Source organism: Serinus canaria, chromosome 8, assembly GCF_022539315.1.
Source record: "Serinus canaria isolate serCan28SL12 chromosome 8, serCan2020, whole genome shotgun sequence".
In the NCBI taxonomy this organism is placed as follows: domain Eukaryota; kingdom Metazoa; phylum Chordata; class Aves; order Passeriformes; family Fringillidae; genus Serinus; species Serinus canaria.
The window spans coordinates 19,064,752-19,086,595 of record NC_066322.1 but is presented as its reverse complement, the minus strand read 5'-3'; the positions used below and the strand labels follow the sequence as shown (position 1 = coordinate 19,086,595).

Genomic DNA, 21,844 nt, shown 5'->3' with positions numbered 1-21,844 from the left:
CTACAGCTGCGCTCCGCAGAGCCGCCGGCCTCCTCCGACCACTGCCGGGGGGAATAACCCGCAGCCGGGGGCGGGCTCGGCGCTGACCCGCGGCCGGGAGCGGGCTGGGCGGGGCCGCCCTCACGGGGGCACCGCGCCCCCCAGCGGCCCGGCCACGCCTCCCCTCACGCGCGGCCGCTGCCCGGAGCCCCCGCACCGCCCGCGCGCCCCCCGCCCGCGCTGATGTCACATCCGCCGCCCGCTCCCGTCCAGCCGCGCCGGCTCCGCCGTCTCCCGGGCCCAAACTTTTGTGGTGGGCTGGCCGGGGGGAGGGGAGGGGCGGGGTGGGACGGGGCCGTGGAGCCGCTCCGCCAGCTCGGGCAGCGCCGTCCTCGCCCGCCCTCCCCGCGCCGAGGCTGCCCACGGAATGAGCGTCCCCGGGGCGGCTGCCGCTGCCGCCTCCACTCGGGCTCCAGCGGGCGGGCAGAGAGCGCGGCTACCGGCGCGGTCGCTGCTGCGGGAGCGGAGTGAATGACCGAGAGGAGCGGCGCGAAGAGGCAGCCCCGGGATCAGGATGCGGGCGCCCGCCAGCATCCTCAACCTCCTGCTGCTGTCCTTGCTGGCCGGTCTCGATCCCTCCAAGGTAGGAGCCGGCCGGGCGGCAAGTTCGCAGCGGCGGAGCCTGCCCGCACACGGCGTCTGCGGTAGCGGGCGATGCGAGGGGTGGCTCCGGGGAGAGGAGGGTGGCGTCCTTGGCTGTCCGAGCGGCCAGGAGGGAGAGTCCGTGTCGGGAGCGGCTGGCCCCGGCCCCGGTTCCCGGCCCGGGCGGGGGGCCCTGGGCCGGGCGCGCAGGGCAGGGCACCCCGCAGCCGCCCGCGGCCCCGGCAGGAGCTCGCTCGCAGGAGCTGAGCCGTGCCTGCCGCGGAGGGACGGGGCTGCCGTGCCCGGCAGCTGTCCAGGGCCGGTCGCTGTCCAGCGCAAACCAGCGGTGATCCATCCCGCTCCAGGCAAGGAGGCGTTTCCAGCGCCGGGTGACTGCACCAGTTCTGAGGAAGCTGCGAGGCGCTGGGAGCGGGTATCGGCAGCCTCCGACTGGAAATAAATTTGTTTCGAGTGAAACTGGAGGCGTCACGTGAAGACTGAATTTAGTACTACAGCCACGCGTCGGGCTCCTGCAGTTCTGTTATTTACAAACGTAGAGTCACCGAGATATGGCAGCTGAAATTGAAATAATGATAAAAGTAAACAGTAGGTTTTAGCCGTGCAGCCTGGCTGGTGAAGGAGATTTCAGATTAAGTCGTTTAGAAAACCAGAATTGCACTCTACCACTTACAAGCAGTAATGACAAAGCCCCCAGGTCTGCAGATGTCTGTAGCGCTGTATTTTATAGATGTAGAACTTGTCTCATTTGTCGGGGTTTTTTGTGGCATACAGTCTTGTAACTGTGATATTATAAAAACGTGAGAAAGAGAAAACGTGACAAGAGAAAACATTGCTATAATATTGCAGTCCATCACCAGCAGCACTCTGTGCCATGTTACCACGATATACATTACATGGTGGTGAATGTCATATTAATGGTGCCAGTTAGGAACCTGCCAATGGTGTGAGGCAATGCTCAGCTTTTCTGGCAGCTTTTCCATTTAAAATAAAGATATCAATCTGTACATATACAAATATGTACTGAATGTCCAACAATATGGAAGGGATGCTCCTCTTTGAAAACAAAAACAGAACCTAAAAAGCAATTCAGTGGAAATCTGATTTACAGCTGCAGTATTCTGACTGCTTTTCAATCAATAAGATATAGTGGCAACTTAAAGAAGCAGGAGGTGATAGAGGATTAATAACACTAAGAAATTAGTTATATCAGCTCTATTAAATAAGAGCTATTTGGAAGTCAGGTATTGCTGTGCCTGTAAGGAGACTCATCAGGCAATGCACACACAGGAGTTTCACATCTGTGTGAACAGCAGCACATGGTCTCATCATAACTACAGGTTTCCACACACATTTTCTTTATTATTTTGTCTTCTGTTGCACTTAGCAAGATCTACTAAAGAGACTGCATAAAAGCATGAAAAGCAAATTTATGTCTTTCTATGTCCAAAGAAGAGTAAAACCACTACTGAAGCAAACAGATATGGCAGAGCAATTCTTTTTAGTTCAGACCCCAAAATAACACTGGGAAAAAATGTTCCATTTTCTGTCTCTGTCACCATCCAGCACTGAAAAACAGGATGAGGCACTGGAATGAAATAGCACAAATGAACTTTGGTAACTGTGCTTCTAGCCCTTTTTGCTGTGCCATGCTGTGCAAAGGGCATGAAAATGGCCTTTTATTCATCACTCTGTGTGACATTTTCAGACATATTCAGATGTTCTTTCCAGGCTCTTTTGACTTTGTCAAGGGTCAGGAATAAAAAAGCTCAAAAGTCCTTAAGATTACATTAAAATTGGAAGTCTGGTTTTTATCAGAGCTAATTGGGTTTTCATAAATTTTAAAAAGTGAGATCAAGTGGATCCTACACCACATTAAACATAAAAAGGTGTCACATGGCAAACAGTCCTTTTTGTTGACTATGAACAATATATTTCATACTTCTGTGGAAAATTATGTAAAAATTTTAACAACATTTTTCTAGCAGAAAAGTACAAGTTTTGACTGAACACACTTCAGAAATAGAACTAGTGCTTAGTTATTTCTCTTGCTGCATGCTAAATTGAAGTAAAATAATAATTTTCTGCCCTGCAGAAAGCAAATCTATGATATGAACGTAATTGTAGGAAACAAGGGAATGGTAAATTCTTTCTTTTCCAGAAAGAATTGGGCAGTATGCCCATGCCTAGAAAGAGAACTTTCTACATGCCCTTGAGACTCACAAGCTACTTAGCTTATGGAGATGAATCACAAGAGATATTTCTGGTATACACAATACATTTCTAGTCATGTCCTACATAATTTTCAGGTTTTATTGATCAGCTATTTTAAAATAATGCTTTGGGGAGTAAAAAAAATCTTTAATTTAGTACCACACTGTGTCAAGACTGCTGTCTTCAGGCACTCTTGTTATGACAGAGATGTGCTCAACTTACTCAGTTATTTACTGATAGTAAAGTGTTTAAGTATCGCCATCTTATGGTAAAATTTGTAACAAAAATTTATATATTGTTTATTTCCCAGTCTCTGAAACATTAAGATTTTTTTTCAATCATAGTAATTTATTGTCCATGCTCTTGAATTCTTTCTTTTAAACTTGATATAAAATATTGATCACCTTTAGAAATTCTTCTTTAACAACTGGAAGGCAGCTCACTAATGATAATTTTAACACAGTGTTAATTACTGAATTTCAATTTAAGATACTTATTAAACATTACATTTGTTGACTTTATTTTTTTCTCTGTATTACATAGGAATTTTTTTTAATCATCAATGATAATTTATGTCAGTAAAGATTTATTTCCAACAGGGTGGCTAGACATTCAGCAGAAAGCCAGCTACAGCAAAAGGATTTTGACAGAGAAATCTTCCTTTCTCCTACTCACAAGTGCAGTATCTTGAAAGAAGGAAGCATCCATAGGATACTAGGAAATTTCTAAGAGTTACTGCTAGATGGCATCTCTGTGCTGCGTTTCTCCACCTGGAGTTTTCTGTAATGACCTTCATAGTATGTCAAGTGGACTTCTTTTATAAGGGTTGCTTTGCTTACCATCATTTGATAATTACAGTGGTATAACCAAGTAAGCATTTTGTAGTGTGATAAAGCTGCTCCACATAGAAATCAAGCTCAGAAATTTTTGGAGTCTAGATGACATTTTGTAAGTTTAATTTTATAAATCTAAATAGATCTAATAAATATGTTCATGTTTGAGGGCAGTTAATGACCTTTAGGCCTTTAATGGCTTTATATCCTACATCTATTTATTTTCCATTGTTTGAATTTTGCAAAAAAATATTTCAGAAAATGACTGCCAAGTACAATCCCAGATAGAAAGTAAGTACAGTATTATTAAGGACAGTTACAGAAAGGAACTGTGATTTATATTCATTGCATGGGATAATAGGATGGTTTGGAATATTAACATTAAAAAAAAAAGCTGGTTTGAAATCAGGCATCTGTTTTTGAATGCTTAAACTCCTTGGAATGGCTGTGTTACTAGATTTTAAAAACCTATGATTTTCACACATAATCAGACTATACAAATAGCCACTAAAATCATTATTTTTCCTGGATTTCAAGAACTTATCAGTAGGAAGAGTGCACTGCTTTAGTCCTGGTTAGCAATACAAATCAATTTATCCCTATTGCAAGAATTTACAAGAACACTATGTACAGCAAGGGTTACCACAATAAACTATTTTACTGAAAATATGACTCATAGGAATACACTACACTGCTAAATTAAATCTTGAAAATTAAATTACTTTGTTTCCTACAGTATTAGTAGTTAGTCAGTATGAAAATCTGACTAGGTTTAAGAAAAACTTCCAAGGTTTAAGAATGCTCTAAATCATTAACTGCTGACTGTAGACAAGTCTCACTTGGTGTCTGCTCTCCCATTTCTGTGAAGCCTGACTAGACAGCCATTGAAGAACATCCTATTGCTATCAATATGCCCTGGGCTCTCTCCCAGGTGTCATTCTAGACAGGCATTCACTACATCATTTTAAGTAAGATATATTAAGATATTGGAAAAGAATATGCACAAGCACATGAGAGTGACGACTGACATCTGCCTGAGTGCTAACTCCCCTGTTGCTATCAGATATCATGTGGTCTTTAAAGGCTTTTTAAAACTGGTGATGGGAAGAGATCTTTTTTTTTTTTTTTTCCCCTCTGGTTAAAAACCAGTTCCTCTGTTGCTCATGGCTGGTATGATTTTTACTCATTTGAATGCACTCAAAACCAATTATATAAGTTATAGAAAATCTCAAATATACTTGTATATGTATACATATACACAGACATACCCTCATAGGAAACAATTATTTTTCCAGTAGAGGCATATTGCCTTCAGGCTTCCACCTTTCTTCTATGTTTGGCCAAGTCGTGAGCCAGTGAAACAGAATCAATTCACTAAGTCTGCAAAGAGGAAAAAGCTGAAGCAGAGAAGACAACCATCAGAAACAAGAAATGCAGTATTGAAGCTATTAAAACATCACCAGCTCTATAAATGGTATTTCTAGTTGGCTGCAGATTTAACACAGTTGTGTTTAAAATGCAAGTTCAAATATGTAAAATTCATAAGGGACCTATTAAGAAATGAACAGGGAGTCTTCAGAGAGGCCCCAGTCTGGGGCACTGAAATCACCTTTTTGAAAACTGCAGTAGGACAAAAGTGGTTTGGGGCATCACTTAAGCATTCTTAGTGAATCTTGACTGAAAGGCTGGGAAAATTCAAAGACATTCTGTAAATCTTTGCAGCAGAAGTGTGAGACAAGTCCTGTCAAGGACCATCTTCAACAAAAACAGCAATTTATCCTTCTGCTTCGTTCCACAAGGCAGTAGATTTCTTGTTTAGGACCAAACCTAGAGAAAGCAAGGACTTTGTGTGCCTGGGTTTGAGTACAGAATTCTTTTCATGAGTGAGAATTCAGAAACAGTGAAAAAGTAACCTGACTTTCAGAATTTCAAAACTTCTGGAAGAATTTACATACTGAAAGGTTCATGGTGGCATACTTTCATACTATGCTATGCTGCCTTCAGCTTCATGACAGAGGTTTGCACATCAAAAAAGCTAAAGAAGCAACCAGGTATATTTTTCATAACTTAGTACACAATCTTAAATTGGAATGTGAGTTACAGCCAAAAGTAGATTGAATACCAGGCCTATAGATATAGCATTTTGTAAACTCCTACCCAGCTGCTTCTGCAGCTATGTCTTTTCACAAGAAAAACATTTTATGTAATTGCTCATAAAATATGCAGTCCTCTTTCTTTAAAACATTTTTTTTCCTCAGGAGGAATTAAAGAAACTTTAATATTCTAACCTCATCTGAGCCTTTTTCAGACTTTTAAATAACTTAAGTAACTAACCTAAAGCAGCCCCAGATAACACAAATGCAGTGTTTTTCATCCTGCATTCCCCTGAAGAACAGTCATCTGTCTGCTGCACTTTCTATCCAAAAAAATCCTTGTAACTGTGATTTAATGATTCTGTTTACTTGTTTCACTGAAAAGCATGTATCAGTCAGCATAGCAACAGCGTAAGCAAATTCTGAGAACAAGTAGCCCTCTTCACTGCTTTGGTTTTGAGAAATAGTATTTGCACCCTCCTCAAGCTGCAAAGTAACCCATAAGGGGGCAACCAGAACAACTGGAAAAAACTAACTCCAGTCTGAGTGAGAACTGAATAAACTCTCTTATTGAGTGCCATTCATAACATGGTGAATATTATTCTTAAATTATTGGAGCACTTTATTAAAAGATAGTTTATAGAGATTTTAATGGATTTTCTTTCTTAGAACCACAGCTAGAGGAATATACTGCAAAATGTGTTTGTGTGTCCCTTTGAAGGAGACAACTAAGCATATTAGTAGTTTTTCATGTATGAAATTGTAAATGCTATTTGAGTTTGGACTACAGATTTAAAATCAAATTTATATAAATATGAACTTCATTTAGAAACATTTTGAATACATTAATACTTGTGATGACAGCAAATATTATTGACCTGAGATCTCATAAACACAAACCTATCACACCCTTCCTTACTCATATTAAATGTGGTTGCTCAGTCTCAGCCTCCCTACTAAAATTAGGTTTTTGTCTTCTTTTTGTATAACCTCCTACATATTATTCAAACTTCTACCTTCTTATTATAAGACTGTTCATTTTCAAGATACATGTTTTTGCCAAGAAAATTCATAGAAGGCAGTGTAGTTGTAACAAACTATTGTACTGAGTAACCATCAGTACACAGAATACATGATGGTACAAAGAGCACAGGTCCAGTCCTGAAACCTTGTGTGACAGGTTTGCATTTATAATCAGATCTCAGATCAGTATTATTTGCTGTCATCACAGGTGTTTCTGGGCACCTGCATAAAGAATATAGAGATGCATGTTAGGTAGAGTAGCCTAAATACAAAGATTGCCACTGATCTGTTTTCCATCCTGTCCCTGAATACATACACAATTATCAAAACACTAAAAACATACATGTTAACAGTGTCACATAGAATCAGCTTTAGCCACAAGCAAAGAGGATGATCTCCTGCATTTCTGACTTTTTAAAGCCTCAAGTTTACTTCTGATTCTTTAACCTAGAGGCTAATCCTACTGCCACCTCTGCCTGCCACATAACATGTAGGAATTTATGTACCTATAGTAACATGTGCAATTAGACTAGATATGCAAAAATGTAGTTGGAAAGGCAAATGAGCAAACTGGAAACTGTATTCCATACTATGTCATACAAAACTTCAGTTTTTAGTCATACAGAAGTGTCCTGGCCCTGAAAAATACACTGAAACCAGTGTATGCAAAGAATAAGTTCCTCTAAGGTAGGAGCATATGTAAAGAGTGGGAGTGGCTATGTCTTTACCCTTCTGCTGAACTTGTATTTAAAACCCTTGCAGTTACATTTGCACTGCATAATCCTATGTCCTTTGATGTAACAGGTTCACTTAAGACATCAAAAAATCTGTCAGCTGTGGCTCATGCAAGGTTAAATAGCTGATTTGCATTCTAATCCTTTTCAAGAGAAAGTTTATAAAAATAATTTTTAATGACCTTCTGCTATACTAGTTCTGCAGACACAGCTAAAATAAATACTTCCATATTAGCAGATAATACAGATATATATTTCTACTTTGTTTCCTTTCCGTATATCTTGCTGTGATCAGCAGTCTGTCCAGCACAATTCAAGAAGCTCAGATTTCCATGCTGTAGTTTGGGGGTTTTTTTTGCTGATTTTTGCCCTCTGGACTTGCTTTCTTCTAAAGCCACATACATCTGCTGTGAATATCCTCACTGTGGTAATAGAGTAAAATAAGTGTATCCAAAGTTCTGGGTACTGGCCTTGCATGTACATATGGTGCCCTGCTTTAAATGTTTGCTGTTATCCTTATCTGAAGTGGATGTTGCTGTTACCATTCTGTGAGATCTCACAACACCAGCAGTGTTCTGGTCTTTCTTTGAAACAGCAAAATACAGCTTTAGCCTACAGACACACACACACCTATATATAGATCTCCTCTTATCTGTCAACAAAAAAGAGCAGGCATCTGAAAAAAACTGTGAAGCAAGACATTTACTGAATCAGTGTTCTTAGAATGCCCATTTTATGTAGACCGTAGTGTTTTATCTTTTTTAGAGAAAAAGTTCTCCCTCTCTAAGGTGGTTCTGTCTCATCTCAAGTTTTTCTGGAGAAAAACTGTATTGGCTAAAATACTCAGTCATTATTAGAAGTATTTCATAAAGTAATAACTTGATTTTGGGAGCACCACCAGGGACTAGATTGTGGAATATTAGGGCAGGCAGAGAAGTAGTTTCCTGTCCTCAAAACACCTTTATTTATACTTCAGTCAGTGCTAGCTTTCCCGCTCTTCCTCCTCCTGCTCTGTGCTTCAGACAGCAGCATGTGAGGACAACCACAAATGCTACTCATCTGTTCTTCCAACTCCTTCAACATCACCGGTGTGTGCAGGGACATACAGGCAGATCTACTCCTCTACTTGTCAGACTTGACAATGTAATTATCCTGGTGGATATGATGCACAAGGAGAAGGACTGTGTTGGCTCAATCTAAGTTTCTTCCAGCCTGCTTGAGAAGTGAAGAAACATTCTTCCTTTGGACATTTCAAAACCAAAAGAAGACAGAATGACATCAGGCTTCCCTGATGTCTCTGATAAGGCTGCCATACAAGAAGCCACCAGGAAACATGGAAAGCCTCGAATTTTGATTTTTGTGAAAATGAAGGAGAAAGGATTTTCACAGATACTGCAATACTGGCAGTAGTTGAAGTATTCCAACTGAAGGATTCCAATTTGTCCAGCTCTAGATTTGTCAAGTGTGCAAGCTACACTAATGGTTAAGGCCACCACTGCTGTTTATACAGATGAAAAATTTCCCCAGATGCTAATGGCATTCATATTACATTCACCAGTGTTTTCAGGAATAAAATTAATTGCTGATAGAACTGCAAATAGTTCTATCCCATTTGGAAATGGCACAGAAATGAAGTAAGGTTAAGACTGAGTAAGCCAGTGGGTCCATGTCTGTACAAGGGACATGACCCTTGTTCAGACCCTGACAACAGTTCATGTTTTCTCATGTGGTTCCCCAAATCACTTTCTAAATGGATAGTAAGAGTGATGCTGATTACTGAAAAATATGCCTGATATGCCCTAACTGCCCGGCTCTTCTGTTAAAAAGACACAAGGTTGCATCTTTTCTCCTTCAGAATTTTCCCAAACCACATGCAATTGGATATCATCCAGCACTCACATTTCTGTTCTCATTAGCATTCTTGCATATATGCTATTTGTATTTTGTGATTTTCTGGTTTTAGTAGCCTCTAATACTTAAGAATGACCAATGTTACCTTTTCACTTTCTAGTCCCTCTGGACCACCACCTTCAGAAACTCAGTATAACTGAGTGCCATGGTGTGTGTTCATTACAAGTCTTTACTTTGAGATCAACTTCCTTGAAGAGTAGCTGGCTGAAAGACCAAAGATAGCACTGGAGGTCCTGGGGAGTTCAGAACAAACCCTTAAATGCCTGACTGTGGATGAGGGCTATGCCATGCTGACTGAAAAAGGAGCTCTATATCCAACTCAAAACCATATGCAGGACCACCTGCACTGCCTTGTCTCTATTGTCCCTTGAGAAAACAACTTCTGTTGTCACATGGCACCAAAAATGTTTGGTTTGAATTGTGTCATTTGGAACATGAATACATTTTAAAAATGCACAAGATAGGAGTCTTACAGGATGAAATGTAAAATCTATCTCAAATGAACAGGTTGTGAAGCTGAGAGTTTGTGATGAAAAGAAGGATGAAAGCAATAAGCTAACTAGAGGGCACATTGTGAAAAATGTACTAGGTACTCTGAAAAATGGAAAGAATAGGCTTAGAAAGGGAAGATGACAAGGAATCCAAATGATACAATGTGAGGTTAAAATAAATAATTCTACTGGGAACGGCCTGGAAACATTGAAAATGGGAATATGTGAAAAAACTTGCTAATACCTGAAGACTATTTTGTCTTTCATAAAAGCACTGACCTGTTAATAAAAATAAACCTAACAGTACCCAAATAGATTGGGACTGGGATATATTTCATTAAAAAATACACTGCTGAGTGCCTGAAGAAAGCCCTGTGGCTGTATCTCCCGCTGCCCATCCATCAGTTGTGAGTTAAGAGTGTTCCCTTACTTTTGGCTGTGTCTGCAGGCCTGTGCCCATCACAGACCATGTGGACAGGAGATTATTGTGAACAAGCACGTCAGTGCAAGACACCTATGAAGAAAGTGAGGATGAAAAAGCAAATTATTCAATATTTGTGTTTCTTAACACACTGCCCTCGATACATAGGAAGGAAAACAAGTGAAATCTTCCACAAATAGCTATTCCAATTTTTAAACAAGTGGAGGTTAAAAATTGTTTGTACTACTTTCCTATCAGGCAAAATCAATGATGAAGCAGAATGTTAGGTGAATACTATCATTTTGAATACACATTTATAATTTCTACTTGCATGTGTGTAAGATAACAAATTTTGTGTACTCACTTAAGAAAAACCAATATATCTATGGCTTATCAGTCCAATGTTGCTCAAATTTTAGTATTCAGATTTGTGAATTATTCATAAAATAGCTGTGAAGTAGGAATTATTTATAGAAATGTTGCCAAAAACAGCACTCTTTTTAGACTGAGTCTAGTAAAAGAGAAAGCTAATTTTGTTAAATTGTTTAGATCAAATTATCTGCTTAGCCTTATTATTGAGAATACTGTGCAGTCTATTTTTAACTACACAGTGGGGCTCTCAGCACTTCTGAGAAGAGTGAGATAGAGCCTAACACATTCCACTGCTGCTGTTCTGGAGGCCTGCTGTGAATATGCAATTATGAATGGATTCAGTGTATGAATTTGCTTTGAACTGTACTATCTTGTACTGTGTTTCTGGGAACTGTTAAGCCATCCTGTTCTGTTTCTGTCCAGAGTTCTGTCATTTGAGGATATCATACATTACTGCAGAAGAAATAAAAGAAATCTTCCATAAGAGAAAGAGCAGGCAGAGCAAACAACATGACTGTTTTTATGGGATTCACAAGGGATTTGTATAGTACAATCTCAAGAAAATAAATTTTCTTATTCAATAGCTAGAAGGAGAATGTGTTGGAGTCTCAGGTACAATTAAAATGTGTTAGGAGCCCTAGGCCAGTGTATCTGTACAAGAACCAGTGCAATTACAAATGCTGTCTGCAGTGCAGCAGGGAAACAGTGGCAAAGGCTGAGGATTGACTGATGGCCTTTTCTCTGGTCTGTTTCTAATTGAGAGATGCTGCAGCCCCTGAGCACTGTCAGAAGTCAGACAAGTTATACCAGTTGAAGATCTGACCCTAACTAAGTTCCCAGTTGTAATTTTGTGGTGTTACTGAGTCTAGAGTGATTCTGCCATCCCCAAGCCAGTAATTACTGGTTGTGCCTGGGCCTGACATCAGCACAACACTTAAAAGTTAGATAAGATGTAATCTGTCCACCATTATTTAATATCCTTGCCCCCATTTTCTTCCTTCCCTCCTCCTCACTAAAGGAATCCTAAGCTGAAATTACAAGAGACATTTTTTGCATCATTTCTGTCACCAGAGGTTCTCAGAGAAGTCTGGCTGAGGACCCATTCTAGTGCTCAGAGAAAGAAATCTGTTTTCTGTGTAGGGGAATTCTTAATTGCCTTTTCTCCTCTCCTTGAAACCTTTTAAACAAAGAAAGTCATGCTGCTATTTACTCCCTGTTCATCATTAGCTAAATAAAACTCCTTAAATATTTCATTCTGGTAAAACCTTAATATTCAAATAAACCAACATAATCCAGCAAACACATCAATTATTGCAGATTACACTGAGTTGATCAGGCACGTATAAAGATTTGTTTCTGCCCTAAACAATGGTTATTTGAGTTTTATGTTTTGAAAGAGAAAAAGATAATACTGTCTTAATTCCATTTGTCTGGTGAACCAATGAGCAAAAGCAATTTGCAGAGGAAAAAATTGTGACATCCTTAGTGGTGTAAACTAGGTACCATACTGAAGGCAGTCCCTTCAGGGTTAGTCCTAGATATCAGAAGACACAATGTGCCTCTATAATTTTAGAGAAGACAGATACACTTGCACAATACAGTGACATTTAATGCTTAGAGTCATCACTAGCAACCTCCTTAAAGAACATCAAAGTTGCATTTCATACACAGAAATGTTTATGGAACTGAACATCATTTATATTCAGTAAGGATTTTGCTTGTCATTTTTCATTTTTAGTTATCATGCAGACACTGTTTCATTTTTTGCTAACACCAGGACTGGATATCTACAAAACACAGATATGGTAGTTTGAACTCACACTTCTGGGTTTTGGTTTTTTTTAGTTCAGTTTTCAGGGACTAATTTGAGAACAGTGCAATAGCAAAGTGTGAAAAAGAGAATGGTTCCATTCTTTCTGGGCACAGTGACAATGTCTTTTACCATGCACACCTGTAACCAAGTAATTAGGTTTGGTAAACAGGCAATAGGGAATAAAATTCTTAATCCTTATCCTGTCTGAGTAAGAATTTGGGGATTTATCTCTGCATAACAGTTGCTTCATATTATTAATATAAGATTACCTTTACCCTCTGTAATGGTGAGAGAATATGTTGTTACCTGGTGTTTAGTATTTATTGTACTCAATCTAGAAACAAAAGGCATTTATGTGGTCTTACATGCATTTCTATTCTCCATGCATTGTGAAATAGCATATAAATGTGCTACTTCCTTGTACACAAGTTAGATGTTAATGATACCAAATCTGCACCTCACGAGTTAGATTTCACCACCAGTGTATTCAATTACAATCAATAGAGGTCACTTCCAGGTCTACCTCCCTTGCTGTCACTCCAGGGTTTTAGCAATTTAACTGTAGGTTCATATCCATGACAAGAACACACATTCTTCATACCACAGGGAAAGCAACAGGATTTTAGAATTCCTCTTTGTTGCTAGGTGGGACTGAACACATTAAAATATTGAAATTAAATATTAAAATTTGAAACACAATGAAATAGAAAATAATTCAGTCAGACTTGTTCCAGACTTAAATACTTTCTGTGAATTCAAGCTTGGTTGACCAAAGAACCCAAGCTTGGATAAGCTAAGATTAACCCTTATGAAGCAGTTTTGTGGTGTGCCTCTGACAAGCTCCTATGGCCCTTAGGGGATGGCTGATTACCTGCACTGCTGGGGCAGCTTCCCCCTCCCTGGAGTTTCCACTGCATGGCTATCAGAAAATCCTCACTGTTGACTGAACCTGAAAAGATGAAAGTGCCAAGTGACACAAGTTGATCCCTTGTCCTTAATGAAAATTGTGTTCCAAAACCTTCAAGCTTTTGTAGCACTTATATAGGTACAACTCGTTTCCAGATGAAGTGAGACATTCTTTGTCTGTTTATAAAATTGTAAAGAAAGCCTTTGGAAACCATATAGGTCATCTACTTCCAAATTATGTCCTGGGATACAATTCTCAATGACCATTATATTGGTTTACTATTATATGAACAACACAGAGAAAGATTTCTTTCCCCCTTTAATCCCAAAGATGTTAATTATTGCTATTAATAAAAGAAAGTATTTACTATTCTTGTCACACTGCCTCATTTGCAATGGCATATTATCTTGGGAAGAGAAATGGTTTTGTATTCCTCCCTATTCTAAAATTCTCTATAGCTCCCTGTGGGAAGAACAAAAGAACAGGGCTCGTTCTTCCTCAGCATTCACACAGCTGATCTCACAATATGATGCTGAGTTCATAATGCTTCCAAGTGTTTACCAGAATAAGAGAGAAAATGATGTTTGTTGTGTTTGACTTCAGATTATGAGATTTCAGGAGTATGTACTCCTGAACCAATGAGAGGAAGGGAAGACTGGTCCAGAGCTCATTTTGGTTTTTAATGCTCCTTGTTCTTTCCATTCTTATTACTTCCCCATTTACAAAAGCAATAATGTGGAAGAAAAAGTATTTGTAAAGGGACACAGGAGGGACCCTTCTTTTGTTCACTCTGACACTTGGCATTTATTTTATCTCATTTTGGCAAAATTACATTGCAGCTGTCTGGAAGTGATATTTAGTCTGTTATGAACTCTGCATGGAGTATTTTTAGATTTGATTTTGGTAAGCCTCCTCTTAGTAAATTATTTCTAATTCATGTGAGTTGCATGAACCTGAGAGCTCCATTAACCTTCATTATGCCTTCTCCTCACTTCATAGTCTGAGCTCACATACAAACACAAAGAAAATATTTAAATGAAACAGTGTCTTTAAAAAGATTCCAAACTTAAACTACTTGATTTAAGGAGGCACAGCTACCTTATCTATCCTAACATCCCACCATTGTTCTGCTGAACTGTTTTTAGTGGACCCGAGCCAAATCAGTAGTTACTGACATTAGCCTAGGTTTCTTGTCAGCTCAGAAGAGCTCATTTTCTGTCACTCTGTTGCCTTCTAAAAGCATTGCTCATTTTAAAGGTATTTTGGGGGAACCTATCCCCCCCTCCCTTTAATCTCAAATGAAAAGCAAAAAAGTCTCTTAGAAACTTCAGAAATTTCTCTCTATCCCAGTTCACTCCCTCCACCCAGAAACAGATCTTGTGCTCCCTGCCTTCATCAGGGCACTCACAGAGTCATAGAAGATAAACTAGAAACAGAAGCTTCAGAATGGCTTTAATCCATTCCTCCAAAACAGAACCATTTAACATACTTGCATCATAAACTCTTATCCCTGCATCATCGTAGAAATACAGCCAAAATTAGAGTGCTTTATGCTGACCGATGATGTCATAAGAGCATTTTCTCAAAAGTAAAATGAACACATTTGTCTCAAACTAAGACTTCAGGCCATTAGCTCTTAAGTCTTCAAAAACAGTGCATTAATCATCTGAGCATTATGGAGTTTTCACTCCTCCTAACTTGTAACTATGCATGGAGCTGGCTGATGGAATGTGTAGGTGTGATTGAGGAGATCCAAATATTGTGCTATGGAAAAGAAAGGAAAACAGTTGATCAAATGTCACAAATTATATGCAGCCTGTAGCTCAAGAATGTTATTCTAAAGATATCTGGCATTCCTTATGTTCCCCTTTAGGCTTTATATCACTTCAAGTTCATAAACTCCTTTGTTAGTGTTATGTCAGTTGCAAAAGATGGTAACTTATATTGGGACTTCTAAAAACATGATCCTGGTTTCCTAGGTAAATTTCTTAGAGCCCTTCTATTTCAACCAGCAGGATGCTTCTTGTATTAAAATAACCTGAGCCTCCCTCCTTCAGCACTGTGCAAGGTTTGGGTTCAGAAAGTGGGGGTGTTGCTGTCCTCTGGAAGGGCTCCTCTCTTTAGGGCAGCACAGGATGGACTTGCCTGGAAAGGTTTACCTCAGTCTTCTGTTTCAGAAACCCACTAAAACAGAGATCTGTGAAGTCAATGATACTTGGTCTTGTGGCATTGCAAGGAGAAATGTACTAATTGATTGAAAGTATGACACAGTTTCATGAATTCATGTTATATTTTATAAAACTCTTTAAAAAGCTGCAGTACAGGTTCCTTAAATCTAAGTGTTCTTTGAAAAGAGTAACCAGTAATTTGCATATTGCTTCAGAAGCAGAACCCATGTCCAGAGCCTTGCATGTACTCCTTTAGTTATAGGATATCCATGAATCTGTGCAATAAACAGGCAAAAAAAGTACTGAAATAACAATCAGTAAGGTTCTATAAGGTGGAATTTGGAATATGAGGTTTTCTCTCCTAATTTCAGGGATTGAATAATCAATTCATACAGAAAATTCTCTCCAGTTGTTGATTAGAACAATAGATGTTTCACTGAGCCACAAAAAAATTTATTCATATTTACATACCTTTGTGCTTCAGTAAAACTGAATCAGTCCAGGGTAGTGGGATTCTTTCATGCATGGAATAAAAACCATCAAAAAGCACCACTGTACACAAGATTTTTAGTGATATGTCCACACTCCTTTACTATTGATAAGGAACTCATGAGAGACAATAACACACCAGTCCTTTTCCCTTAAATTTGTATCTCAGTACTAGAGGCTGTCATTTCTGCTGCATTTTCCTAAAGATTACAGGTTTGCCTTTCAGGACCCTCTGACATGGATCCAGTAAAAGCACCAGAGAAGGACTGACATGGTCATCAGTCACTTGCCACTGCAGCCTTGGTGTTGCCAGGAGTCCCTGCTTATTGCAGCATAACCCAGAGCTGAGTGCAGCCTGTGATGCCAACTAGTGCCTCCAGGAAGACAGTGAGGAAGAGAGAATCCTGTAATCCAGAGAGTTTTCATGCTCAGACAACCTTTCTCAGCCACTGCAGGACAACTAGAGAGTCCCAAAGCATCCTAACACAAATCAGAAAGCTCCTGTTTCTTGATTTTTGTTAGCCTTCACTCTTACACTTCTTCCATCCTGCTCTCTCTGAAAGAGCTTACTTTTCAGCTGCAGTAGTTTTTTTTTGGCAGACTGTAAGTGTATTACCCAGTAGGAGCATCATACTAGACTGAGGAAAAGTCTTAAGAAAGGGTCACATAGGATAAGGAGTAAAGAATATTATCTTTTTCAGTTTAATCTGTTATTTTTATTTGTATTCTTCGTCCCTGGTTTCTTCTTTAGCATATGAAGTTTTTTTTTTCTTTTTTCCTCTCTTACAATAGATTGCAGACAACTCTTTGCCAACCCAGAAGGCTTAAATTACAATATGAATACAGACTGGATTGCCTTAGATTCTTCACAATTACTGAAGACTGACTTGGTGCAGCAATGAAACTGTCTGTGTAGAATGCTGAAAGGCTTTTATCCTGCTTGTTTCCTTCAGAATGCATAAAACAGTGTCCTATGTTACAGCATATGCCTTTGGCATAAGTAACAGTGTTAAGTAATTTGGGAATATAATCAGTCCCTCAACATCTGACAAAGCACGTTCTTGTTTAGGGGTGCTTTTCTTTTCTAAGATACTGATATTCCCAACTGTCAGCCTTCTCAATTTCCATTGCATTTTTAAAGGGTCTTTGTTGCTATATCAGCCACACTATTTTCCTCAGATTGTCTTAGAGATAAATAATATTTGATTATCCTCTCTAGAGGCATCAAATATTTAAAATATGAAATTTTTTTGCATGCAGACTGTAGGGTCAGTTTTCTCTTTTTTATTATTTGTAGAGTTCCTTGAGGATTGTTTTATCTAATGGAGCAGCACTTGCACTTTGTGCTCTGAAACAATGTTGTTTCCAATTCATTACATAAGGAGAAATGAGGCATCTTGTGAAGTAAGCATTAGAATATGAAGTCAGAAAGTCTGCACTGCTAAACCAGATTGGTCTTTGGGGAAATTGGATATTTCCACTCCACTAAAAAGCTATTATAATAACATTCTTTTGACTGCCAGGCAAGCTGCACTAGAGACTTCATTTGTTCCTTGCTTAATGTATCTGACTTCTGATACCTCACTTTTGAGTCAAAGCAAGAGATTTTACCCTTTTTTTTTTTTTTTTTTTTTTTTTCTGTGAATCTCTTGCACCTGCTGACTCCCAGCCTTCATTCCTATACTGGTTTAATTAGATGCTAGTATTCTTGCCAAGTTCAGGACAACATAAACTTGCAGCAATGCAGGAACAATATCTTCTGAATTAAGCACTAATTCCTCCAAGACCCAAAGTGCAAAGAGAAAGAGTAAAAACAATAAATTACATTTGTATCTAGATAGAATTTGCATTATACATTATACAACCTCAGCTCTCCAGCTTTATCTCTGGAGCACAGTGCTACTGAGGTAAAAGCTGAAGCCTCATCTGCCTTGTAAACCAGGGGTTTTATCTCCTCCATTCTCCCTCCTTGCTCTGGTGTGTTACCTGATCTTATTACATTTTGAAAGAAATATTTCCAAATCAAATATATTCTGAGACTGCTGATCAGCTCAAGGGATTTATAGCAGTGACATTTCCTGTACATCTGGGAATTCATAGCAGAAATTGAAGTCCTCAAGGAACACTGATTGAGATACTAACTTGTCTTTTACTAGCTGGTCTACATGTAGTGCACAGTCCAAAATTTATCTCTGGGTAATTCATTATACCCTCAAGGAACAATGAGGAAAGTCCAAACTAGGAAGGCTTATCACTCTAGAAGGATTTAGCAAAGCTAAGTTTACAGTCTGATATCTCAGTTACTTAATACAGGAACTCTCAAGCTCCAACTCCTAGGAAAATCTTTGACTCTGCAAGGGAAGATGGAAAATCTGGAGCCAGATCTGCAAAGAGATCCAAATCTGTGAATCTCATGTGAACTCAAGTGTTCTAACCCCAGAAAGCAAACTGCAGCACAGAAAACAAATACATACTAAGGGAGGGTTTCAGGTTCATGTATGTATATAAGCCAGGTAAAGCTTTTAGGAAGTTGTATCATTTATTGAACCAACAAATACAGAAAATGGTTTGCTAAGGGAAAAATCGGCAATTTATATGGCTTAAGAAACCATAACCAGGAGCTCTGAAGAATCAAAAATACACAAGAGCTGCAAACAGTTTCTGTAGGGCTCAGACATGTAACTTAACAATAAAAAAACATGAAAGACTGCCAGCAGCAAAACATGAGAGTAGAAATCAGAATAAAACAAGATTGCTTGAATGTCTCCATTTAGGTGTGTTTTTGTAGCCTGCTTTCCAGGCACTGGAGCATTCCCATAGACTGTGGATGTAAGCAACAAAAGCAACAAAATAAATGTATTTCAGGTCTCTATCAATTTTTCTAAAGAAATTAAGTGCCTAAACTGATGTTTATTCTAAATGCTTTGAAAAATAATTTGTTGCTTAGCCAAAGATATCCATTCTTCTTACTAATGAGCCATTGAATTTATGTGAAATGACTTGTTTGACAAGTTTGAGGATCAAAAGGTCATTTACAACCTAAGGACTTGTCTTTCACCTATTAATAATTTATTAAAAGGAAACATTTTGTTTTACATCAGTCATTTAATAAAATCCCCAATAATGAATTTAATATTTTAAATTCATCAGAATATTTTTTTATTCATACTGTGGATGAGAAATGAGCATGTCACAAACTTTATCTACTGAGTTTCCCTTTAACTCATTAATTTTTCTGTATCATGAGTTCACTGAACAATGTATCAAAAAATCTCACAGTCCAGAGCTGAGTTTAACCAAGTGAGCAAAGTACAATGTGCTGTGTAATCTATCCAAACCAGGAGGATTGTGGTAGAGCTCTGGTGTAAATCATGCAAGTCACACTCAGCCTTTAAAAACTGGTTTTGACTGTAATGAGCACAACCTGTCTGCAGAGTGACTGTCATGTAAATAAGTCACTCCAGAGCTAAAACTTAGTCCTTTATTTAAAACTCCAGATTAAATCCCTCCAGGAAAATGTGGTATAAAATCAGGTTGGGTTTTGTTGGAGTGCCCTTCAGGAAATTACTTGTATTGTCTGTAAAATGCGTGTGTGGCAGTAAAACAAAAAGATCTTCCAACAGGGATAATTTAGGAAAGTATTAACAGTCTGGAGGCTCAAGTTGTCATCACTTGCATCAGATATAAGACCTGCAGAAGTCTGTTTCCTAAATAATCTAAAGCAGATGAGAAGCTGCAACAAACTAATGCTTGGTTTCTTTGGGTTTATTTCTTCTGAAAAAGCCAGTGTCTTTTAAATTTTCTGTTACTGCCTGTTCATTGGGAAGCTTTCCTGTTATTCCTCATGGTCCCCTGCTGAAATACTGCACTAATGGGCCTGCCTGCTTTCCCCTTGACCCCAAGACAGAAGTAGGAACACAGGAGGTAAATCCCTGCAGCAGCCATATTTTCATATTAGAGAATGTATTTTCACCTTCTTTTTTCTCCATTATGTTATACTAGAAAAAAAAAAAAAAACAACCTAACTCTTTCAAATAGCCCTATGGCATTCCATCTGGCCCCAAAGAAAACATTTTCCCAAAGCACTGGCTGAAGTAGATTCCATCTGGAATCACTTTTCTCTTTATATGTGACAGATTGACTCTGTTGTATTCATAAGAAAACAAATAAGCAATAATTTGTTCCATCAAAAAGCAAAAAGTCAATAAAAAAGTATGTGTGAAATACAGTATCTTCAGTTTCCCACTTTGAATTCCACAATATTATCTTCAGCATCTTCCCATTTCTGTCAAACCATCTCCTTTTATATAGATTTTAAATCATTTTTTTTTTAGTTTTAAATCTGAAATGGATATTCAAAGCTACCATTATGAGACTTCATGCTTTTTTTATTGCTCTTTAATTGCCTTAACACCACAAGCACTTCAACAAATTGGCTAAGGGTTTTTTTTTTTCCAGTTTCATCTTAGTAGTTTTTACTGTTAATGTGTAATGTTTTGGTGCTTTTTTAGAAGCAGGAGATGGGAATCTTGGCTAGGAATACACTAATGCAAGACAAAAACTCAGGACAGAATTTTTGCTTGGTTAGGAGAGAGGGCTATAAAATACAGATGAGAAGTTTATAGTCTGAACTGTACAGTGGCTTTGATTGAAATTTCCTGTTCTTGTTTTGTGGTCCTTGATATGAGTTTGTGCATGTTTTTAAAATTGTATTTTTGGATTGAAAACACTTTCAGGAGCTCCAGTACAGGTTTTGTGTCCAAAGTTATTTTTTGCCCTTGTACAAACAGCTCTACTTTCTATAGCACTGCTAGCCAAGCTGCAGAAACTAATTACAAGATATAGCAGAAATATTTTATTAAATTTCTCTGCCATTTGCTAATAAGTTAGTTAAATTTCCATGTAAAATTAATATCAAATCTTTAAGGTTATGTAAATGCCTTTATTAATCAAAATCTTGGCCCTTTTTTATTAATTAGATGTAAAAGCTTATGTAAAACTTCACCAGCATTGCCCGTGAATTTTATTCTCACAGGCACATTGCTAAGCCATCCTTTAAAGACTCAGTGACTTTGTGATTCTCAATTGGTGAATTTGCCCTCATTAAAGCTAGAAAGAATGCCTGCATTGAACTTCTTGCGGACAGAAACCTTTTTCTCTGTAAGTGAATCTTTGCTTCTGAGCTGTTCACTGATGCTCACTCCTCACACATTTCATATTTTTCTCCTGTGAGATAATAGTGGTAATTTAATTTTGGTATTGTAAGCACTGCACACGGGGATTAAGTGCTGCTTTATAAAAGAATAGCCTAAAATGCTGAAGAGACATTTAAAAATACAAACTGAGCTGAAACACAGCACGTGGCTCATTGTATTCAAAGCACTACATAGCACTTAGAACAGGTTAAGTATCCAACTGAAACTGCAAGAAGCATTTTGCTCAACAGAACAAAGCTGGAGTTTGGCCACAGCGTTTGGATTAACACCTCTGTCTTGCAGGCAAGATTACCCACAGAATTTTCTCAATATTCACTTACACAGTGTAAGCTTTCCTCCCTGTTTAAAAGTAAACCAGGCCTTCCAGGATGGTGTCAAGAAGCAGAATACATTAAGAATGGATTTGCTTGCAGTGAGACACATTCACAAAGTCTTGTTATTTTAAGATGTTCCAGGAAACATGTGGTGCTTTCTGAACAGAAATGTAATTTTCTTTCTTGGACTTTCTGCCTACAGAAAA

The 21,844-nt window shown here is 38.7% G+C and overlaps 1 protein-coding gene across 1 annotated transcript in view; it reads left to right on the top strand.

Annotated features, from left to right (window-relative positions):
* The first annotated feature begins 412 nt into the window (after positions 1-412).
* OLFM3 (olfactomedin 3) overlaps positions 413-21,844 on the top strand; it is a 46,983-nt gene continuing 25,551 nt past the window's right edge. The window contains exon 1 of the mRNA XM_030226787.2: positions 413-622. Coding sequence (XP_030082647.1) covers positions 554-622 — 69 coding nt within the window. The 5' untranslated portion in view covers positions 413-553. The remainder of the gene's footprint in view (positions 623-21,844) is intronic.